The sequence below is a fragment of the Penicillium taxi genome, assembly GCF_028828555.1.
Source record: "Penicillium taxi strain IBT 34144 chromosome Unknown utg000004l_segment0_segment0, whole genome shotgun sequence".
Classification (NCBI taxonomy): Eukaryota; Fungi; Ascomycota; class Eurotiomycetes; order Eurotiales; family Aspergillaceae; genus Penicillium; species Penicillium taxi.
In genome coordinates this window covers 5,506,164-5,525,993 of record NW_026643206.1, presented here as the reverse complement: position 1 = coordinate 5,525,993, position 19,830 = coordinate 5,506,164, and the positions used below count along the sequence as shown (strand labels likewise).

Sequence of the window (19,830 nt, the reverse complement as noted above, 5' to 3'; positions counted from 1 at the left end):
AGGTCGCCCTGTTACAAGAAACATAAAAGGAATGGACGTATAGAAATGAAGTGCAGTGAAACAACACAAACATGCAAACTCAAAGCCGATGAAAAGCACAGCCCCTTGACAATCTTGAAAAGTCAAGGGGTTTTTTTAAGCCGCAGCAGCCTGCGCACCACTCTTAGCCGCCTGTTCAGCAAGCTTAGCTTCTCGACCTCCCCAGCTAAGAAGACGTTAGTTTCGGATCAAATATTTTATAAAATTGAAACCACGGGGCACTGTAGTCCGGAGATAACGTACTTCCAGTATTGCAGATATCGGTATCCCTGGGTAGTTTGGGCGCCGAAGTTGGTCAAGTGGCAGGCGAAGAGAAGGTAGTTCTTGGGTGTGACAGCGAGGGAGTAGCGCATGAAGGTAGCAGCGTAGACGATGAGAGCGCCGGTCATTCCACCAGAGATACTGCGAGAGCAGAATTAGTCGCGACAAAGGGAGACATAGTTGCGAAAGGACTTGAAAGGGAAAGGCGTGGGGGGTATGCTTTATGTTGTAAGGGGAAGGTCAAGCGCACAGTTCAGGGTCCTTGCCAATATCAATCACTGCCGCGATGGGAATACCGAAGTTGGAGACGGGGCCCCAGAAGTCTGCGAAGAAGTATTGTTAGCAATCTAGGTAATTTTTTCCTCCAATCTTGAATATTTGATGGAAACTCCATTTCGACTTTCTCGAAACTCCTTTCCTTGCCATTCTTGACTCATTATTTTTGTTGGAACTTTTGACACTTTTGACACATTTTGGGAGGGGATCTCGGTGAAGGTGTCGGCGGGAAAGCCGGGGTAGGAAAGTGGTAGTACGTACGAGTAGAACAGATATAGTCGGCAGCCTTATTGGAGCGTATCTTAGCATTGATTGCCTTAATAGCAGCGGCCATGATGACTTTTGCTGGATAAGACGGAGAGAGTTGAGGGGAGATAAGTGTTGAGTGGAGAGGTTGAGTGGTTGAAGCTGGGGTTCTGGCATCCCCGGCTACGGACTTCCTTAACGATCGGGGACCGATATGTCACGTGCCCACTAACTCGGCGCTTTGATGACGTGCAATTGGTCAACATCCATTGCAATAAGTCCCAGCTGCATCTAAGTGGCTCCTTCGGCCTTTTACCCATATGAGCTAGTCATCTGTTAGTGCATGGGGATGGGCTGATTTTTTGTCAATGGCTTATTCCAGACGCCTCAATTCCCCGGATTCCTGAAACTAAGCCCGGCCTACTATATATAACTCACGTGCTATAGTTGGTAAGACAGGGGATATCTACATCAACTGTACCTAGGTATCAACATGTGAAGATGATGAGAGATGGGGATCTGACACCCAGGCTGTATTGTACCGCGTAGCTTTACGATGATATGGGTCATAAGGACTAGCCAGAATAATTCTGACAAATCTAGTGAACACATGAAGCAAATAGGTTATTTTTTAGGTAATGGCTGATGGTAAGACGGTATCACATGCGCCACAACACCTTGCCCGTAAGTTGAGGGCTGATCTAGCATTAGTTTTGCTACTTTCCTGAGGAGGGCCTCAGCTCATTGTCTCGTAGTCTCAATCCATCTCAAGTCGCTTATCCCACTTGTTAAAAAAATCGCTGACGTGGGGAGCTTGGATCCTTTTTCGTAAACCTCTCCTATCCAATCATCTTCCAAAGCCAGGAGGAGGGTATCCTCGTCCCTGTCCCTGTCCGGGTGGGCCCTGGAAACCCATTGGTGGGGTTGGGGCTTGGAATCCAGCTATAATATAACGATGTCAGTAGAGAAAACAGTGTGGAGAAGTGGGAACGGAGAAGTGAAAACGTACGGGGGTTACCAGCACCAGGGACCGGAGTGAAAGGAACTGCGAAGAAAGGATAAAAGTCAGTTCTCTAGATATGTGATTGGAATTAGGATAGTTGCTTACGAGGACCTCCACGAGCAGGGAATCCTCCAGGGGGGCCGCCAGGGAAACCACCTGGGAAACGGCCTGGGCCACCGGGGGGAATCCGTAAGGCGATGGGCCACCAACACCTGCGGCAGGACCACCAAGGCCAATGGGTACGCCACGACCGGCGGGCTTGCTGATACCGGGACCGGCGCTGATGGTAGGAGCGGAGTTACCGAGTCGCTTGGCGGGGTCATCGGGAGGAGGACCTTCCATGGAACAAGAAACAACCTGGGCTCCGCGCAAAATGATGAGGCCCAGAACACGCTTTTGCTCGTTTTCAATGGTGGTGGTTTCGCCACCGGGGCCGGCCTTGCCATGCTTGCGAGTGATGCGGAACTCCTCAGTATCGTCAAGGACGAGGTTCATGTGCTATAAAAAACAACCAAGAAAGATCAGTCTTGGAAAATGTGTATGGCATGGTGGAGTAATCAAACCTTATCAAAAGCCAGCATCTGGCCGCTAAGCTGGCGACCATCCTTGAGAGTCACGCGCATGCGGTATTCGATCTAGGAGAAAGGCGAGTCAGTAGACAATTGGGTAAATGACGATGTATTGGTTGGTCTCACGAGGTTGGCCTAGATGAGAGATGTTAGCGACCGCCATTGAGTGAGTTACAACAGAAAGATTTACCATCTTGCCCTGATCTTTGGGGTGAACCTTCTTCGACATATGTATGAGGGCGCGCACGGATGCGACTTGAGAGACTTAAGAATAAAATGAAGCAGGGGGTCACAGAAGACGTGAAGAGCTGATTGGGAAAGCTAAGCTGTATTTCTTGGAACCTTTCAGGTTGGAAGTCCCACTTGATATGCTGAGTCAGTTAGTCATGTGATAGATATGGAGCCCAGAGTTTTGCCGGCATTGACCGCCTCAGGGCTCGCTTCCACTCGTGACCCACGATCCCGTGACCGTCAACCCACACAAACCGCTTTTGTGCTTTTCACAGATTCTCTCCATCTCGTCGACCACCACTTCAACGCCAAAATACAGACGCCATGGTAGGTCCCCGAAATACCATCACCATGTTTATTCAGTCGTTATAATACAACAGTCTCTAACATACAATGTAGTCGGAAGCACAGGATAAGAGCGCAAACCCCATGCGCGAGCTGCGCATCCAGAAGCTCGTGCTGAACATCTCCGTCGGCGAGTCTGGTGACAGACTGACCCGTGCCGCCAAGGTGCTCGAGCAGCTGTCTGGTCAGACCCCTGTCTACAGCAAAGCCCGTTACACCGTCCGTACTTTCGGTATCCGCCGTAACGAGAAGATCGCTGTCCACGTTACCGTCCGTGGCCCCAAGGCCGAGGAGATCCTCGAGCGTGGCCTCAAGGTCAAGGAGTACGAGCTCCGCAAGCGCAACTTCTCCGAGACCGGAAACTTCGGTTTCGGTATCTCCGAGCACATCGATCTCGGTATCAAGTATGACCCCGGTATTGGTATCTACGGCATGGACTTCTACTGCTGCATGTGAGTATTCTTATTTCGGCGGAAAAGGAAGGAATTTTATTGATAATGATTTTTTTCTAGGACCCGCCCCGGTGAGCGTGTTGCTAAGCGTCGCCGCTGCAAGTCTTCCATCGGCTCCAACCACAAGATCAACCAGAACGAGACCGTTAAGTGGTTCAAGAACCGCTTCGACGGTATTGTCCGGTAAATGCTTTTAATTGAGCATTGATAGGAAGCGGGATGGGATGGTTGAATCTTGTGATTTACGATCCATCAAAAGGAAGCCAAAAAAAATTCTTCCCCTCCGAAAAGAAAACAAAAAGACCCAGGGCGGACCCGTTGAAATAACCCTCCCGGGCTCCCGATCCTGCGTCCGATATGGTGTTCTGAACCCTTTTTTTACTTTTAACTTTGGCAACCAGGATAGGCGTGTTAGAGACATGAATTCATCTACCACCTTTTGCATAATTCGCAATTTTTTTTTTTCACAATGAAGGCTGCACATGAGGTGTTGTTGTTCCGCATAACCATTGTTGAAAATGCTGGCTGCTTCCAGATTCGCAATTTGCGGTCTGGTTGTCAAGCTTGACTCGGTTGAATTGGTCTATGATCTTTTCAAAGAGTCGGTCTCTCCATGACTTTCGTCTTGGATGAGTACCACCTGGCCTATCTTTCTCTTCTCTCCCTGTCTACACCTGGTGCCGTTCTTCGTAGCAGTAGGTTTTGTAGTACTGTAGACTGTAGTGCCGCAAGACCTTTTGAACCTCAAGGGTCTGAAGGCTCGAGGCAACTTGCTCTCTAAGAATAGAACGAGCTCCCGGTCTACCATTGCTCAACTTGTCCTTGTGTATATGCTTGTCATAATCCATGTCGCTAACTTATTGGATGACGAACATCCATGCAAGCCTAGACCTACGAAAGCGTCTGAATGAGAGTGTCCAATCCACTTACATTTCCCTGGATTAACTAAAAGATCCGGGCCTTCCAAGGTTATAAATCTTGAATATGCCCTCTATCTAGGCGTCGTTTACTCCCTATGCCAATGTCAAACGCCTATCTATCTTGCTAGCGAGAACAGAAGCAATTCAGCACCACAGGTATGTGATAATCCAACAAGGCTATGTATGATGAACTCAGTCCTATGCACAGTATTTAGAGCTTTGGATTGGAAAAATTCCAACAAGCGTTAGAATTCGGAATATCCTAATAAAATTCAATTTGGGGGAAAACAAATACATATCCAACTCCAGAGATCCGTACATAAAATATATATCGATATCCAATCCATGGCCATTGTCACAATCACCTCCACCCCCGACTAAATAAGATATTTGCCCTAGAGGTGATATTCATTTTCAAAGGATCCTGAGGTCCTGTCCAGGTGAAAATCGAGGATTAAAAAAAAAAACATTTTAAGACTCAGTGATTGAAACCGATTAATTTCGAGGACTTCCCCGAGTATAATTATCCCACAACTTACCCAAAAACGAATCACTCTGACCACGCTGCTCATTCCAGCTGGCACGACGAACAGAAAATTCCGGATCAGTAGACTCCCGCTTCTGGGTGTGGAGGTTTGTGAAGAGAGCTGATCCACCGGAAACGCTGGAACGGCGGCGTTCACTAACGGACGGAGTTGTGGGGGAGTCAGCGGCTCCATCGCTCTTGACAGAGGAGTTTGAAGCGGCCGATGCCTGTTAAGTTCATGTTAGAATTAGTCCGTTTCAGTGATTGTTTGGACGTATATCCCGGAAACCCATTAAGATAGTTCTGGAAGATGAAGTGCAGGTGCAGTATGGTATAGATTGGTGTGAAACATACCCGACGAGCAGTATCGTAGGCAATCATCTCCGGGGTCAGTGCCCATGGAGCACGGGGCGTAGGACCCTTTGCACCACCCTGCGTCCAAACATTGAGATGTTCATGGCGATCACCGGAGTTTCCGTGCCAATGGCGGCGAGCAGCATCGTCAGCCATGTTGGAGTATTCAAATAGTGGCAAGTCTGTTGTTGGTAAAATATGTCCGATTTAGAGGCCGGACTAAGATTCAATCTTAATTTTGAATACAGAAGGAATAGAAACAGAATCAATGAGATAATTAGATTTAAATAGAGGAATAGAAAGGGCAGCTGGTTATCATTCTCAAGTCACGAGGTATGTTGAGTCGAAGACGTCATGGGTAGATACCTCTTGGGTTTGATTGGATCCGTTTAAGTATTACATTGTGTGATTGATGAGGAACATCGTACATACTCTTACACACTTGACTTGGTGTTATATAGTTGATTATGACGAGGAAGAGGGAAGCTGGGGTTATAGCTTGACTTCTTGGTATCTGCTGTCTCCAAATCACTGATAATGAATCGGTCTAGATCATTTATATAAGAAGCAGAAACGGTCCATTTCCAACTTGTATATGTTGTTACAAATACTTCAATACAATACACTGAACTGAGCTGATCAGTAAGTAGTTAAATATGAATGTACTGTCCAATACCAGATCTGCATTGACGTATTGAAATGCGGGGAAAAGACAAAAGCTTGGCATCCATGTCTCACTTCCCCGGAATTTGACATTCTGCCGTTATTCGAGTAGCAAAGTATACTGCCACCTAATATTATTCAGCTATTACTATTAATTTTAGAATGTGATGGTCTATCTGATTTATATTCAAATTCAATTATATCCATGGACTAGAGATGGTCTTAAACCAGTCCTCGATATACATAAAAACAGGTGCAAACAGGTCAAACACAACCCGGTTGGAGTCTCCTCGCTCCAACAATCACTTCAGCAACGCCATTCTCCACCGGACATGCGCTCGTCCAACCCGCGCCGCCCCAGGCCGAAACTTTCCCCATGGAACCGCTTCAAACGGTGGCTTTGCTACTGGGAGTCACCCCTCCAATTACGCAGCAGTCTCTTCCGACTCCGAAAACAAAAACATCCCTTACTCGCCCTAATACTCATGTTCATCCCATATCCATCCTGGTTCTTCCCAATCCCCGGACCGTATTCTCTCCGCGCCCTGATTGAAGACAGCAGGAACAAGACCGGTATCATCCGCTCGCACTTCGGCGAGATCCACAACCTGCGCGCTATTCCCATCTGGTGTTTGCGCGACACCCCTCTCCGCTCTATATACCGGCTCTACGAGCTGCATCTCGCTGATCGATACGAGCTCATGGGCTATGAGACCGAGTATTTCTTCTATAGACCTGATTGGTCGTTGTGTGATATTCCTGATCCGCACGACGAGGATCCGCTGCGCTATGCCGTTGTTGCGTGTATCGCGGAGGAATTGTACGAGGCCGTTAATTGGAGGCTTAGTCTTGGGTTGAGACGGAATGGGAGGCATGTCTTTCGAGACGATGATCATGATCCTTTGCCGCCATTTATTCCTGAGGACTTGCCCGACTGGGTGGATGATGTTGCGCCCATCAATAAAGAGCTGTTGAAGCGCTCTGTGCCGAGTGATGTTCTGGATGCAGATGGGAATCTCGTACTAGAGGAACAGGGGCAGAGTGGCATATTTGCTCGACGGAATATTATCACCAACACAGGCTGGTTTTATACCATCTAGGAAGATCTTCTAACAAAACTGAAGAAAAGAAAGAAAAAAAAACAATATACAATAATATTAATAGCTAACTCCACCAATCCATCCAAAAACCAACCCAAACCCAACCCTTACAAAATCCAAGCCCTAACTGAAAATTTCCTCATTATACATGAACCGATACTCTCGTCTAACCCGCTGCATAGTCTCACAACCAGGAAGAACGTCAAACCCATTAACATTCATTTTCCTCACCTCTTCCTCATCCAACGGGCCCGCATTCCTAACCCTCAACTCCCTCAACAGCGCAAGCGCATCAACAACGTCACACTCCGTCTTCCTCCCGCGATCAGCAGCATGAATCCTCCTCAACTTCCTCTCAAGCGCCCACTCCAACGGCGCAGCAAGAATCTCCAAATTATTCCCCCGAAACAGCGTAATGCCCTGCTTAGCCGCCTGTTCGAATAGCGTCTCGCGACTGCGCTTGGTCACGAATATCGCCATGTCTTCATTTATCCACTTGTGGTTGTAGTCCATCTTGCGCGCTACGGTGCGGATTGTTTGGTGGAGTGAGCTTTGTAGGTCGTCGTTGTCCGATACCTCTGGGTCGAGTAGGTAGTCTATGTCACCGGTGCTGTCGCGGTTTTTGAGGTACGACACTGATAGGAAGCCGCCTGCTGCTATTATGCGGATTGGTGCGAATGTCACTATCCAGGCGTCGGCGCCCATTTCGCGGTCTAGGGCTTTAAGGCCTGTGGAACATTCTTTAGCGTTTGTTCAAGTTTGCTCCTCATACTTAGGTACCGACTGGGTACCACGGTTTCTAGTGTACCTTTTCGGAAATCCTCTTCATTTAGGTATGTCTTTGCCTCGGTCATGGTTTATATTGACCAGATTAACAAGGAGAATACAGGTAACGGAGTAGACAGAAGAGGCTAAGAGGAGAATTCAAAATGCAAAGAGGCCAAGGGAAAGAAGAAAAGGAGATGCAGACGATAAAAATGACGAAAATGATAGGTCAGCTGTCTCTCTACATGGCTGCTTGTCGGGTGCTCGCCTAACCCCGTTTCTTCCCTTGACAAAAGTTGAAGATGCTACTTAACTACTTAGCTGTTGATATACTTAGTGAAATCCATCGTATTGACATATGTATCTAGATCTGAAATAGTACCTACAGTACCTACGAAGCACTTTTAGTCGTGGGGAATACAGTTATCGCCCACTTTTTTGGCTGTTCTTGCTGGGAGTCTTTGAGGATCTAGACCCTCTAGGATCTACTCGGTACGTACATACATGCATGTACTTAGGTACTTGGGTACTTAGGTACGACGTACACATGGCCTGACATAACTACGGACTAGGTAATGGGAAGATTCTTACAATTCAATCTTAATCATCTCTTTAATCTTACTGAATATTGATTAAGTCCATTGATAGAAGACCACACAAAATAAGAGATAACCAACCCCCGCGAAGAGAGCAAAAAAAAAAAAAATGAAAAATAAAAAAAAAGGAAAATGGAAAAAAAGGAAAAAAAGTCAAACGCCATAGCTGTCATTCAAATCTTTGCAAGTCATCGTGCGTATTGCACATCTTTTACATATCACACTTTTTTACTGCTTAAGCTTTGGCAATCTTGCAGATGAGGTCTTGGCCATCGACAGAGTCGCCCTCTTTAACGAGCAGGCCGGACACTTTTCCGCTGTGAGGGGCGGAAATGACCATTTCCTAGAAGTAAAAAAAAAGTGTTAGCAGGCACTTCATAGGGAAATGAAGTTAGGTGAGGAATATTACTTACCATCTTCATGGCACTCAGCACAGCGATGGGATCACCCTTCTTCACGTCGTGACCGTCGTGAACGCGGATCTCGACAACAACACCGCTCATCGGGGCACCGACTTGGCTGCTGTCACTAGCATCGGCCTTGAGGCGGGAGGAGTTTTCAATAGAGGCCTTCTGGTCATCGATGCTGACTTGGCGGACTTCACCGTTCACCTCGTAGAAGACCTCACGCTGACCAGTCTGCTCGGAAAGAGGACCTATAGCAAGCAACTTAAGGATGAGAACCTTGCCCTTCTCCAGCTCGACGTGGAACTCTTCGCCAATCTCAGGACGGGCCAGGAAGTAGCGGGTGGGCAACACGGAGAGATCACCAAACTTCGACACGAAGGTGCGGTAGTCCTCGAACACCTTGGGGTACATGGCGTAGCTGGCAACGTCGCACTCGGTGGCGCTGCCGAACTTCTCGCGGATGTTGTTCTTGATCTGGATCAGGTCGAGAGGGTCTAGATACAGACCGGGTCGCTTGTCAAGCTTGCGGCGGTCACGGAGGGCCCGCGAGCGTAGCGGCTCGGGGAAGCCTCCGAAGGGCTGGCCCATCATACCCTCTAGGAACTCCAGGACGGAGCCAGGGAAGTCAAGCTCGCCAGCGCGGGCGACCACGTCCTCCGAGCTGAGCTTGTTCGACACCATGAACTGGGCCAGATCACCAACAACCTTCGAGGTAGGAGTGACCTTGACGATATCGCCCAGGAGATCGTTGGCCGCCTCGTAGGCCTTCTTGGTCTCGGCCCACTGCTGGCCCAGACCCAGCTGGTGGGCCTGGAAGATCAGGTTGGTCAGCTGGCCACCGGGGATCTCGTGCTCGTAGACCTCGGGATCGGGTCCGGTCAGACCAGCCTCAAAGGGCGAGTAGAGCAGACGGAGCTGAGCCCAGTAGGTGTCAATAGCCCGAATGTGGGACGAGTCAAGCAGGGGATCTTGTTCGGTACCTGCAAGCGAAGCAGTAATGGCACCGATGCTGGGCTGCGAGGTCATACCGGACAGACTGTCGGTAGCGGCATCAACCGCGTCGGCACCTGCCTGAGCGCAGGCAATCATGGAGGCAACACCGGTACCAGCCGAGTCGTGGGTGTGCACGTGGATGGGAAGGTCGGGGTACTTCTCCCGGATGGAGCCGATGAGGAGACGAGCAGCCTGGGGCTTCAAGACACCGGCCATATCCTTGATACCAAGAACGTGGGTGCCCAGAGAAACAACCTTCTCCACCAAGGCCAGGTAGTACTCAAGGTTGTACTTCTTGGCGGGGTTCAGCATATCACCACTGTAGCAGATGGTGGCCTCGACTACACCGCCTGCCTGCTGAACGGCCTTGATGCCGACCTCGAGTTGGTCCACATCGTTGAGAGCGTCGAAAACACGGAAGATGTCAACACCGTACAGCTTCGCCTGTTTGCAGAAGTGATAGATGGCGTTGTCTGGGAGGGAGGAGTAAGCCACTCCGTTGGCACCACGCAACAACATCTGGAAGGGAATATTGGGGACGGCCTTGCGGAGCTTGCGCAGACGGTCCCAGGGGTCCTCGTAAAGGAATCGCATGGCGACATCGAAAGTGGCACCTCCCCAGCACTCCAGGGCGTAAGCGTTCTGGAGCGCGTAGCTGGTCTCGTGTGCAATGTTCAGCATGTCGATGGTGCGCACACGAGTGGCAAGCAGGGACTGGTGGGCATCACGCCAAGTGGTGTCCATGAGCAAGGTGCCCTTGTTGGCGCGCACGGCGCGGGCAAAAGCCTCTGGGCCTTCACTGTCAATGATCTGCTTCCAACCCTTGGTGCAGGGCCTGGTGACATCGATGGGGTTACCAGCGGCGTCGTTGAGAACGGGCTTGATAATCTCGCCCTTGAACTTGGGCTCACCGATCTGGCCCTTGATGCTGCTGCCGTTGACGGCAACGTCACCAAGGTAGGCCAGCAGCTTCTGGGCACGGTTCTGAGAGTTGACCAAGGCAAAGAGCTCGGGGGTATCATCAATGAAAGTGGTCCAGCAGGTACCTTCAATGAAGGTGGAGTGGCTCAGCAGCGATGTCAAGAAGGGGATGTTAGTCTTAATACCACGGATACGGAACTCGACTAGGGCGCGCAGAACCTTGCGGCGCACGATCTCGTAGGTCGAACCACGGCAAGTGCACTTGACTAGCATGGAGTCGTAGTGAGGAGTGATGATGGCGCCGGCAAAACCGTTACCACCGTCTAGACGGACACCGTTACCACCGGCCGACCGGTAGACCTCGATCTTACCGGTGTCAGGGGAGAAGCCCTTGGCGGGATCTTCGGTAGTGATACGGCACTGGATAGCAAATCCACGAACGGAGATGCGGTCCTGGGTCAGACCCAGCTGTTCCAGGGTGGCACCAGCGGCAATCTGGATCTGTGCCGCAACGATATCGATACCGGTGATCTCCTCGGTGATGGTGTGCTCCACCTGGATACGGGGGTTGATCTCAATGAAGTAGTAGCGGTTCTGCTGATCGACCAGGAACTCAGCGGTACCGGCATTGCGATACTTGACGGACTTGGCGAGCTTTACAGCATCGGAAAGGATCTTGTCGCGCACATCCAAGGGAAGGTCCTTGGCCGGGGCAATCTCCACGACCTTTTGGTGACGACGCTGAACGGAGCAGTCACGCTCGAACAGGTGGACCACGTTACCGTGGCTGTCACCCAGCAACTGAACCTCAATGTGCTTGGGTTTGTCCAAGAAGCGCTCGACAAAGACAGTACCATTACCGAAGGCCGAGCGAGCCTCAGAGGTAGCGCGCTCAAAGGAGTCACGCAGCTCGGACTGAGCGCGGACGACACGCATACCGCGGCCACCACCACCAAAGGCGGCTTTGATGATGATGGGGAAGCCATACTCATCAGTAAAAGCCTTGACGTCCTCAAAGCGCTCGACGGGACCCTCAGTACCGGGGACAACCGGGACCCCACATTTGATAGCCAGCCGACGGGCAGAAACCTTGTCACCTAGTGCGTCGATGGTGTCCGGGGAAGGACCCACGAAAATGATACCAGCCTTTTCGACATTTCGGGCAAATCCGGCGTTCTCTGACAGGAAGCCATAGCCGGGGTGGATCAGGTGTACCCCGTGCTCCTGGGCGATCTTGATGATTTCGTCACCGGCCAAGTACGCACCGACCGGGGTGAATTGACCACGGTGGCCGATCATGTAGGCCTCATCAGCCTTCTGTCGGTGCATGGACAGACGATCTTCATGTGAGTAGACGGCGACCGTCTGGAGGGACAGCTCGTGAGCTGTACGGAAGATACGAATTGGGATTTCACCACGATTGGCAACCAGGATCTTCTGGAAGTTCATAATGGTAGAGTTGGCACGCAAACGGCGGTGAACAGAGTCCTGGTGGTGTTCATCGTGATCCTCGATGAAGTCAGACTCATCGATAGCCTCCTCAGGCTGGCGGTGCGGGGCAGCCATGACAGGTGTGTGGAGAGAAGAATGAGGGAAATGGCAGAGTGGAGAGTCGAGGGGATTGGGGACTGTAATAAGTCAATTCACATCTGGGATTTGGTTCACCGAGATACCTCAATTGTGAAAGGGTGAGGAGATGAGGGACGAGTGACTCACTCTATAGGATCCAGATCCAGATAGAGATACGGGCCGATTTCGGTAAAACAAGTAGCCGCTGATATAGTTAGAAAGAGGAGATTTTGAGATGTTGAGAGTTTTGAAAATTATAAAGTGGAAAAGAGTAAGTGTGAAGTGAGATGAGAAGAGAGAGAGAGAGGAGGAGGAAGAGAGGAGATATGATGTCAAGCAGGGGATAACAGATAGAGGGGCTGCAGAATAATGATGTAGAAGAGGAGACCGCCAGTCTCACCGGTACACCGGGGGATCTCAATTGTATAGAAGAACCAAGTATTTAAGAGCAACAATTAAATAATCATATATTCCTTCCCCAGTTATCAGCATGATCTTATTCTAATCCACACTAAACTCAGTTGAGTCCAGAACAGATCGGGTAATTTAGCTATGTCACTATGTCGACCTCGGTATATCTACTCTCCGTATGGTGCCATTACGGATATCAGCGGAGTGAAACCTGGAGTTCATCAAACGGAGTCTCGGATATCGGAGAACTCTCGTGAAAAAGAATGAAAAAGTGGGGGTCATTATCTACGCAGTATACGGAGAAGGTACACAGTACGATGTAGGAGCTCATTCTAGACTCTCGGTGTGTCGTTTCCAAACAAACATCCTCCATTCCACCTTCCTACTTGGCATTGCGGTGATCTTCTCAAGTCTGGGCAATCTATTGTATGGTACGAAGTATTATGTATTTAGATATCTGAAGTAGGTTATCTATAATTCTAATGTGATCCATCATATACTTGTACAACCTAACCCCGCACGTCTTAATCATAATCATTCCAATGAAATTCTCCATCTTACCACAAATCTGCACATTACCTTGTAATGTATCAAGATCCTCCAAATTGAACTGTTCCCGGTGGAAGGAGGCGTTGGGGCACAGGTAAAAACCCTGCACATATCTGACTCTGCGTACATTATTTCCCCTTATGGTATTGTGTGCACATGTACAGCGTAGATCTGACTTCCATTTAACCGGGCCGAGGGCAGCGTGGACTACGGGGGAACGGATATTGCATTTTGTGGGGTTATGTACGCTATTATACTGAACTAGACTTAGGGCTAGCAGAAAATAAAAAGGGAAAAAAAAAACAAAAAAACAAAAAAACAAAAAAACAAAAGAGTAAACTACCTGTAGGATACTCTAAAACAAGCACACTTCCAATACTCTGGCACCTGCTGGGGTTTCATTAGCCAAGAAATCCAAGTAATCCAAGAAATCCAAGTCCAAAAGTCCAAGAAATCTTTATAGACTTGTGTTACACCAAGACAAGCTACGGAGATGGAAATGTTGGAAATGAGATGAGAATACACATTAGCATCTTGGCATTGGAAATATTCATGTACTCCCTTGTTTTTTAAATGATTGAATTATTGAGTTGCCTGGTCAAGAGGATATATGTGTACAATATACTTGGCAATGCACTGCTTCAGGGATCCTGGAATAAACACTACAATTAATGGCGGTTAAAAAGTACATCGTGAAACGAGAAAGAGAATTTAAAATGGTCAATAAAATGAAAACGAATTAACGGGCCATCATGAAGGTCCTCCAGGTCCGAAGATAGCACCAGCCATCCTCCCTTTCCGCAACTCATGTCTTTTTCCGCCCTAAGAGGTCATCACTTCGCTTTATGTTACAAAAAAAGGGATTAAGAGCTGGAAGAATTGATAAAAAATAATGTCGAAGAACTGAATCGTGCCGGACGTTTAGAACCCGCGGTACCCGGTCACCTGCGGGGTGAGGCCGTTGGCCTGTCCGTAGGGAGCGGCTTGAGGGGAAGGCCCCTGGGTGAGCATCAAGCGGGATCCACCCAGAATCGGTCCGTTGTTGTCCTCGGTAGGGTTTTGAGACTTTTCACGAGCCTTGCGCTCCTCGTTGTCCTTCTTGAGCACCTCAATGGCACGAGTCTGCTCGCAAAGGAAGTTGATCATAAAGGGCATGGTGAAGTCATTCAGACCCTTGCGCCACGAGATCTCCATGATCACATCGGGGCGGATCAGATCGTAGCAGGCATATAGCATGCCAACGTAGCACTCGCGGCTGCCAATGTCCACGAAGTAGCGGAGTAGTTCCTCCACGACATCGGGCTTGGCCGAGATGGCGGCTGTCTCAATGGCATCCTTGTAGAGCTTGTCCTGCTTGGACAGAGCGATCGACTTCTCCCAGCGCTTGTTGTTGCGGTAGATACTGGCAGCAATCTGGCGGAAGAAGATCAGATCGTGCTTCTCGAGGCGCTGAGCAAGATCAATAGACTCGAAGTTGTCGTAGTTATCAACAGAGTCGCGCAGGGTCTTGTAGTCTTCCTCCTCGATCAGAACTTCATTGATAGCGTCATTGACCGAACGCTTATTCTGGCTCTGCACATTCAACAGGAACGGTTTGATCAGAGGGATATTATCCGACGATGAGAAGATGCGCACAACACGGTTGACGTCAATACGGGCAGTCAAGGCTTGCAGAAGATCAGTGAGAAGCAGGGGTTGCTCTTGCAGGTAGAAGTTCAAGGCGCGGTAATAGATCTCCAAGTTGGCAACCTTGACGATGATGTCCTTGAAGGAGTGGTGCTCCCAGGCATCGGCAGCACGCTCCATCATGGCCAGAGCGGCGTTGTCCCATTCATCGTAATGGCAGTACAGGAAGACGAGCTCGGGCCAGAGGTTAGCCTCCTCGCAAGCACGAATCACCTTGGGAATGTTGATGCGAGACCAGAAAAGCTTCAGGTGCTCCATCACACGGTCTGGGTGGTACTTGGAGAGAGCGATGCCCAACTCAGTGAACATACCCATGTGGGCCCGCTCCAGACCAAGACCAGCCTCCAGAACGGCAATCAGTTCGTCAAAGTAGCCGTTGCGCTCATACTGACGGACAAGAGCCTGCAACTCCTCGGCGTGGACAATGAGGTTGAGACCGCAGATCTGGGCAAGACGGAACTCCTTCTTGTTAACGCAGGCCTCGTTGACCTGCTTCCAGACCTTGACGCTGTTAGCCTTGCGGGCACACTCGACAGCAGCCTGATATTCCTCCAAGTGCACAAGAGTAGTAGCAAGCTTGGCCCAGTTGGAGATCGTGGTGAAGAAGATCTTGGCGGCCTGGTGGTAGCCCTCTTCGTATGCCTTGTCACCAGAAGCCTCGATATCGGCAACGTTAGTGGACTTGAGGAACTCCTCAAGCTCGGCAAGCTGATCCAGACGGGCAAAGGAGAAGGCGATAGCGGTATCAATGGCAGGCTCACGAAGGGTCTTGCGGGCCATGCGAAGGAACTTGACGAGGTCCTCGTCCTTGCCTGCATGGGTGGCAGTCTCAATCACCTCGGCGTAGTTGGATGGGTCACTAGCACGGATGTAAGACTCGATGGAGTCGGAAATACGGAGACCATCAAGCTGAGCCTTGGCAACCTTGCTCCACACATCAGGAAGTTCAACGCGCTCGGCAAACTCCTGAGCGCGGTCAATGCTGACGATGTTTTCAACGAGAACATTGACGGCAGCTAGGTAGTTGTTAACCTTCTTGTAGATCTCAAACGCCTCCTCGTAGAGACCAACGCTAATGCACATCTCGGCGATCTCATCGGCAGAGAAATCGTTGAGCTGGTGAATGTAGTCCATCAGGCGGCCCTTGTCGGCCTTGGCAGCAGTAAGCATTAGCAAGTTCTGCAGACTGGCGTTGTCGCTGAAAGGAGAAGGCTCGAGAATAATCTTCTCTAGCAGCTCAATCAGCTCTCCGGGGAGATCAGCCTCAAGGAAGCTCTTGACCGCGACAGAGACCTTGTCGGGCTCAGTGGATTCAGGCACAGCCGTGGCCACGACCTGGTCAATGAGCGAGCGGCGGTGGATGTTGTTCTCACTCAACACGAAGCTCCAAACCTCGGGATCGGCACGGTCAACGAGGTAACGAGCCTGCGCACGATACATGGAGTTCTCATTGGTAATGCTGATGAGCTCCAAGTCATTCTGGCCCTTGTTATAGGCAATGTATGCCAGGTTGGGATCCCGCTTCTCACAGTATTTTCCAACAGTGAGGGTATCGTACATGTCATTCTCCTTAAGGAACTTTTCGGGATTGTTGTTGCTGTCGATATAAATCTTGGCAAGAGCATTGTAGACGGCCTGCTGTTGGTTGCCAGTAGCAAGAGTAGCCTCAAGGAAGGGTAGAAGGAGCTTGAGGCGGTTGCGGGACTCAACCTCTGAGACAAGCTCTTCGATGGGAATAACGGATGGGTCCACGGTAGACAAGAGGTTCTTGATAATACTCTCGTCGCAGTCGACATCCAGGAGACCACCAATGACGGCAGGAGCGCGCGAAGGGTTGACACGCTGCACATAGACCTCGATGGACTTGAACTGCTGGTTCTGGTACAGGTACAAGACCAAGTCGTGGATGAAGTTGAAACGGTCACAAACAATGATGAGAGGAAGCTGCTCAGTCAGGTGGGCCTCCTTTAGGAAGTTCTTAACCTTCTCGGGGTTGTAGTAGTTGCTCTCGCGGCAAATGCGCTCAACCTCGGTGATCTGGCTCATGGCAGTGGCAGCCTCAATGTACTTGAAGTGCACTTCGGGGTCCTCACTTAGGTTGACGATACTTCCCAAATAGTAGTAAAGACCCTCAGCAGTGCGGTACTTCTCGAAGAGATCGATCAGACGGTTGGCACCAAGTAGATCGGAGAACTTGGTGGCGATCTGGACCACGGACTGCAGATTTTGGCGAATGTTGGACTCGAGCATTGTGTCCATGCAGTCAAGTGTTTGCTCCACTGACAGACGACCAAAGTAGGAAATCAACCATTCGGCGGTAAGCTTATCTGTGCGAACGATGTTGCGCTTGATTACCGAAGGATCGTCAGAGTTCTCAAGAGCCCGCTGGATAAGACCGGCATTCTCGCAAAGCTGTGCAACACGAGCGCGATCATAGTGGGTAAAGATCTCGTTACCAAGGATGGCATCTGCAACCTGGGGAGCGTTGACCAAGTTCATCTCCAGGAGGCGGGTCTGAAGGTTGCCTTGCTCAGGCTTGTTATCCTTCAAAGCATCAAGGAGGAAGGATGTAGCCTGTTGGACCATGTTCTGGGACAGGAAGACATCCACCACTCGCTCAAGGTCCACAAGGGCACCACTCTCCTCATTGGCGAGCTGTGTAGCGAACTCGGCACCCTTCTCGGGGTTGACGCGTACAATGTGCTGCAGAAGCTGAGTGTAGTCAGGCTGGTATCCCACCTGCTTGGAGTAGGTGAGAATCTTCTCGAACTGTCCAGTCTCAGCAAGGCCAGCAACGACCTTGTTAGGGACATTGGCCTCGAGATATACAGCCAGGGCGAGAGACATGTCGTAAGGTCGGATGATATCACCAAGCTCTTCCGAAGACTCTAGCTTCTTCTCGCTCATCCACTTCTCCAGCAAGTGCTTCCGGTTCTGCTGTAGCACAGGACGAACAAGCTCCACACTCTCAACGCGGTTCAGAGATCCTTTGTCGAGCAGCATACCAAAGTATTGCAGAATAACGGACATCTGACCGGTCTGGGGTGCAGCCTTGAAGCGGTTGATGGTTTCTGGGGTGCGGAGGAACCCGCGCGGCGAGTTTGCTGCGACCTTGGCGGCTTCAGGGTAGTTGCCTTGGCTAATGAAGTTATCAAACTGCTGTTGGTAGAGGTGATCAACGCCCGGAAGTCCAGCTCTCGAGGCGAGCTTCACAGCAAGCGAAGATGTCGCAGGGTTACTCATCAAGTAATCGATGATTGTGTTCTCATCGACACCGACAGACAAAACCTGACCCTTGCGGTTGACACCAACCAGACCAGCACCTTCGGCGTCAGGAGCTGTGGTGAAGATTGTTTCACTGGAAATGCGGTTCATGAAGATGCAAGTACCGCTCTCAAGATCGTACAAGTGGATGAAGCCGTATTTCGTTACGAGGTAAACAACATCGTATTTTGAGGAAACCTGCATCGCGACGGGGAAGTCGTTGACAGCCTCCTGGGGGAAATAAACCTCCACGGCCTTCTTCTGGAACTTGGGATTGGGCTCACGGTGGTCGATCTCGGCAATTTGCAGCTTCGCACCAGTTGCTGTCCGGACGGCAAAAGAGAACAGGTGGTGGGGCAATGGAGAGCCCTCGACATTAATGGTTGCGAAAGCGGCGGCATGACCTTCGATGAACTGCGAAATACCACGGTCCTTCGAATAGAGCTGCATGGAACCCACAACACGACCTTGTGCCGAACTGATACCAACAAGAACCATCCATTTCTCTTCGGAGTTAACGCGGTAGTTGATAATTTGGCATGCCTGAAATGAAGACAGAGTCAGTAAGGCCAAATTTTATACAATATGGTGCAGCTTGATACGTACGGAAAGATTAGGTAGACGGTCGAACACTTTGACCGGGTTTTGCTGAGCGGAGTCGTAAACATCCCAGTGGAAGACTGACTTGTCCGTAACCAGACCCAGAGTTGTCTCACTGAGCCATGTCCAGTACACAATGTCTTCGTTCATCACCGAAGACTTCAGCTTGGCTTTTGCGCCGAGGTCAAAGATTTGAATTGTGCGTCCTGCGGCCTTGAGAGCGATAATGTTCTTGTTCCAGTGCATGATCGCACTGTCGGCGTTGATTGGACGCTTAATGACACTGTTGTTGTTTTTCAAATCGATGATTATGACTTGTGGTTTTTCATCCTCGTCGAGCTTCTGGCGAACGCAAACGTAGTGATCGGATTCTAGAGTCTGTGATGTAGTGGAAGCCAGGTTAGCCAGGTCTGATTACCTTGAACGGGTCGAGTCGGAGTACTTACGCATGAAGTGAAACTGACAGATGTCGGCTAGAAAGTTAATGTAAAGTCAGTATGTTGCTTTAATAGCGCCGGGATGACTTCCGAGCGCGACCGATATATCCGCCTTGCAATGGGAGCTTGTCGCAAAGCATCATATCGGGGAAGCTTAAGAGAGATTGGAACGTACTGCGATACCGACACTGGTCAACTAATTGAGGATGAGGTGTTAGTAACAAATTCCACAAGAAATAAGAGGTAATGAGGGACAGAATCAACGCACATTGACCAATTCTGTGAACTTGATGGGAAGCGGCGCCATGTTTACTGAGGCCGTAGCACGACCTTATCCACCGAACGGAACGCCGTGTAAAGGAAGCAGATAAATAAAGAAAGGGTGAATGACTTTGGGGGAATGGAAGTCGAAGTGGATTCAAGAGATTGAGGAGGATGGGGAGGGAAGAGAGGAGGGGAAATGGGGAAATCTGAAGAAGCGGAAGTGACCTCAGGAGGTCCGATTGTTGTCCTTGCTGAGGTGTCGCTAATGGGGTAAGTCACGTGATAGGACTGGACTTGGCGCTGAAAGGGAGAAGAAAAGGGCTGCCAACTTAAATACCATCGCTTCATTTCTCTTTTTATATCTCACTCCATTGACTTCACAC

At 49.9% G+C, this 19,830-nt stretch overlaps 9 protein-coding genes across 9 annotated transcripts; 2 read left to right on the top strand and 7 right to left on the bottom strand.

Annotated features, from left to right (window-relative positions):
- Positions 1 to 135: 135 nt before the first annotated feature.
- On the bottom strand, positions 136 to 910 carry N7495_006941 (pyruvate transporter MPC1; the record flags this gene model as incomplete). The annotated part of the gene is made up of 4 exons (XM_057209592.1): positions 136 to 205; positions 283 to 441; positions 551 to 623; positions 838 to 910. The coding sequence occupies 4 exons, from the start codon at positions 908 to 910 to the stop codon at positions 136 to 138; spliced, it is 375 nt and encodes a 124-aa protein (XP_057063366.1).
- Positions 911 to 1,563: 653 nt separating this feature from the next.
- N7495_006940 (small nuclear ribonucleoprotein-associated protein) lies at positions 1,564 to 2,623 on the bottom strand (the record flags this gene model as incomplete). Its single annotated transcript, XM_057209591.1, has 4 exons — positions 1,564 to 1,752; positions 1,931 to 2,323; positions 2,389 to 2,460; positions 2,585 to 2,623. The coding sequence occupies 4 exons, from the start codon at positions 2,621 to 2,623 to the stop codon at positions 1,564 to 1,566; spliced, it is 693 nt and encodes a 230-aa protein (XP_057063365.1).
- Positions 2,624 to 2,949: 326 nt separating this feature from the next.
- N7495_006939 (60S ribosomal protein uL5) lies at positions 2,950 to 3,609 on the top strand (the record flags this gene model as incomplete). Its single annotated transcript, XM_057209590.1, has 3 exons — positions 2,950 to 2,952; positions 3,025 to 3,422; positions 3,483 to 3,609. The coding sequence occupies 3 exons, from the start codon at positions 2,950 to 2,952 to the stop codon at positions 3,607 to 3,609; spliced, it is 528 nt and encodes a 175-aa protein (XP_057063364.1).
- Positions 3,610 to 4,090: 481 nt separating this feature from the next.
- On the bottom strand, positions 4,091 to 4,270 carry N7495_006938 (uncharacterized protein; the record flags this gene model as incomplete). The annotated part of the gene is made up of 1 exon (XM_057209589.1): positions 4,091 to 4,270. One exon carries the CDS (start codon positions 4,268 to 4,270, stop codon positions 4,091 to 4,093), a length of 180 nt encoding a protein of 59 aa, XP_057063363.1.
- Positions 4,271 to 4,837: 567 nt separating this feature from the next.
- On the bottom strand, positions 4,838 to 5,378 carry N7495_006937 (uncharacterized protein; the record flags this gene model as incomplete). Its single annotated transcript, XM_057209588.1, has 2 exons — positions 4,838 to 5,095; positions 5,223 to 5,378. 2 exons carry the CDS (start codon positions 5,376 to 5,378, stop codon positions 4,838 to 4,840), a joined length of 414 nt encoding a protein of 137 aa, XP_057063362.1.
- Positions 5,379 to 6,217: 839 nt separating this feature from the next.
- N7495_006936 (uncharacterized protein) lies at positions 6,218 to 6,985 on the top strand (the record flags this gene model as incomplete). The annotated part of the gene is made up of 1 exon (XM_057209587.1): positions 6,218 to 6,985. One exon carries the CDS (start codon positions 6,218 to 6,220, stop codon positions 6,983 to 6,985), a length of 768 nt encoding a protein of 255 aa, XP_057063361.1.
- A 123-nt stretch (positions 6,986 to 7,108) lies between these two features.
- N7495_006935 (uncharacterized protein) lies at positions 7,109 to 7,839 on the bottom strand (the record flags this gene model as incomplete). The annotated part of the gene is made up of 2 exons (XM_057209586.1): positions 7,109 to 7,713; positions 7,770 to 7,839. The coding sequence occupies 2 exons, from the start codon at positions 7,837 to 7,839 to the stop codon at positions 7,109 to 7,111; spliced, it is 675 nt and encodes a 224-aa protein (XP_057063360.1).
- Positions 7,840 to 8,581: 742 nt separating this feature from the next.
- Positions 8,582 to 12,233, bottom strand: N7495_006934 (pyruvate carboxylase; the record flags this gene model as incomplete). The annotated part of the gene is made up of 2 exons (XM_057209585.1): positions 8,582 to 8,689; positions 8,760 to 12,233. 2 exons carry the CDS (start codon positions 12,231 to 12,233, stop codon positions 8,582 to 8,584), a joined length of 3,582 nt encoding a protein of 1,193 aa, XP_057063359.1.
- A 1,884-nt stretch (positions 12,234 to 14,117) lies between these two features.
- On the bottom strand, positions 14,118 to 19,490 carry N7495_006933 (uncharacterized protein; the record flags this gene model as incomplete). The annotated part of the gene is made up of 5 exons (XM_057209584.1): positions 14,118 to 18,689; positions 18,753 to 19,124; positions 19,193 to 19,219; positions 19,359 to 19,379; positions 19,452 to 19,490. 5 exons carry the CDS (start codon positions 19,488 to 19,490, stop codon positions 14,118 to 14,120), a joined length of 5,031 nt encoding a protein of 1,676 aa, XP_057063358.1.
- Between the last annotated feature and the right edge of the window lie 340 nt (positions 19,491 to 19,830).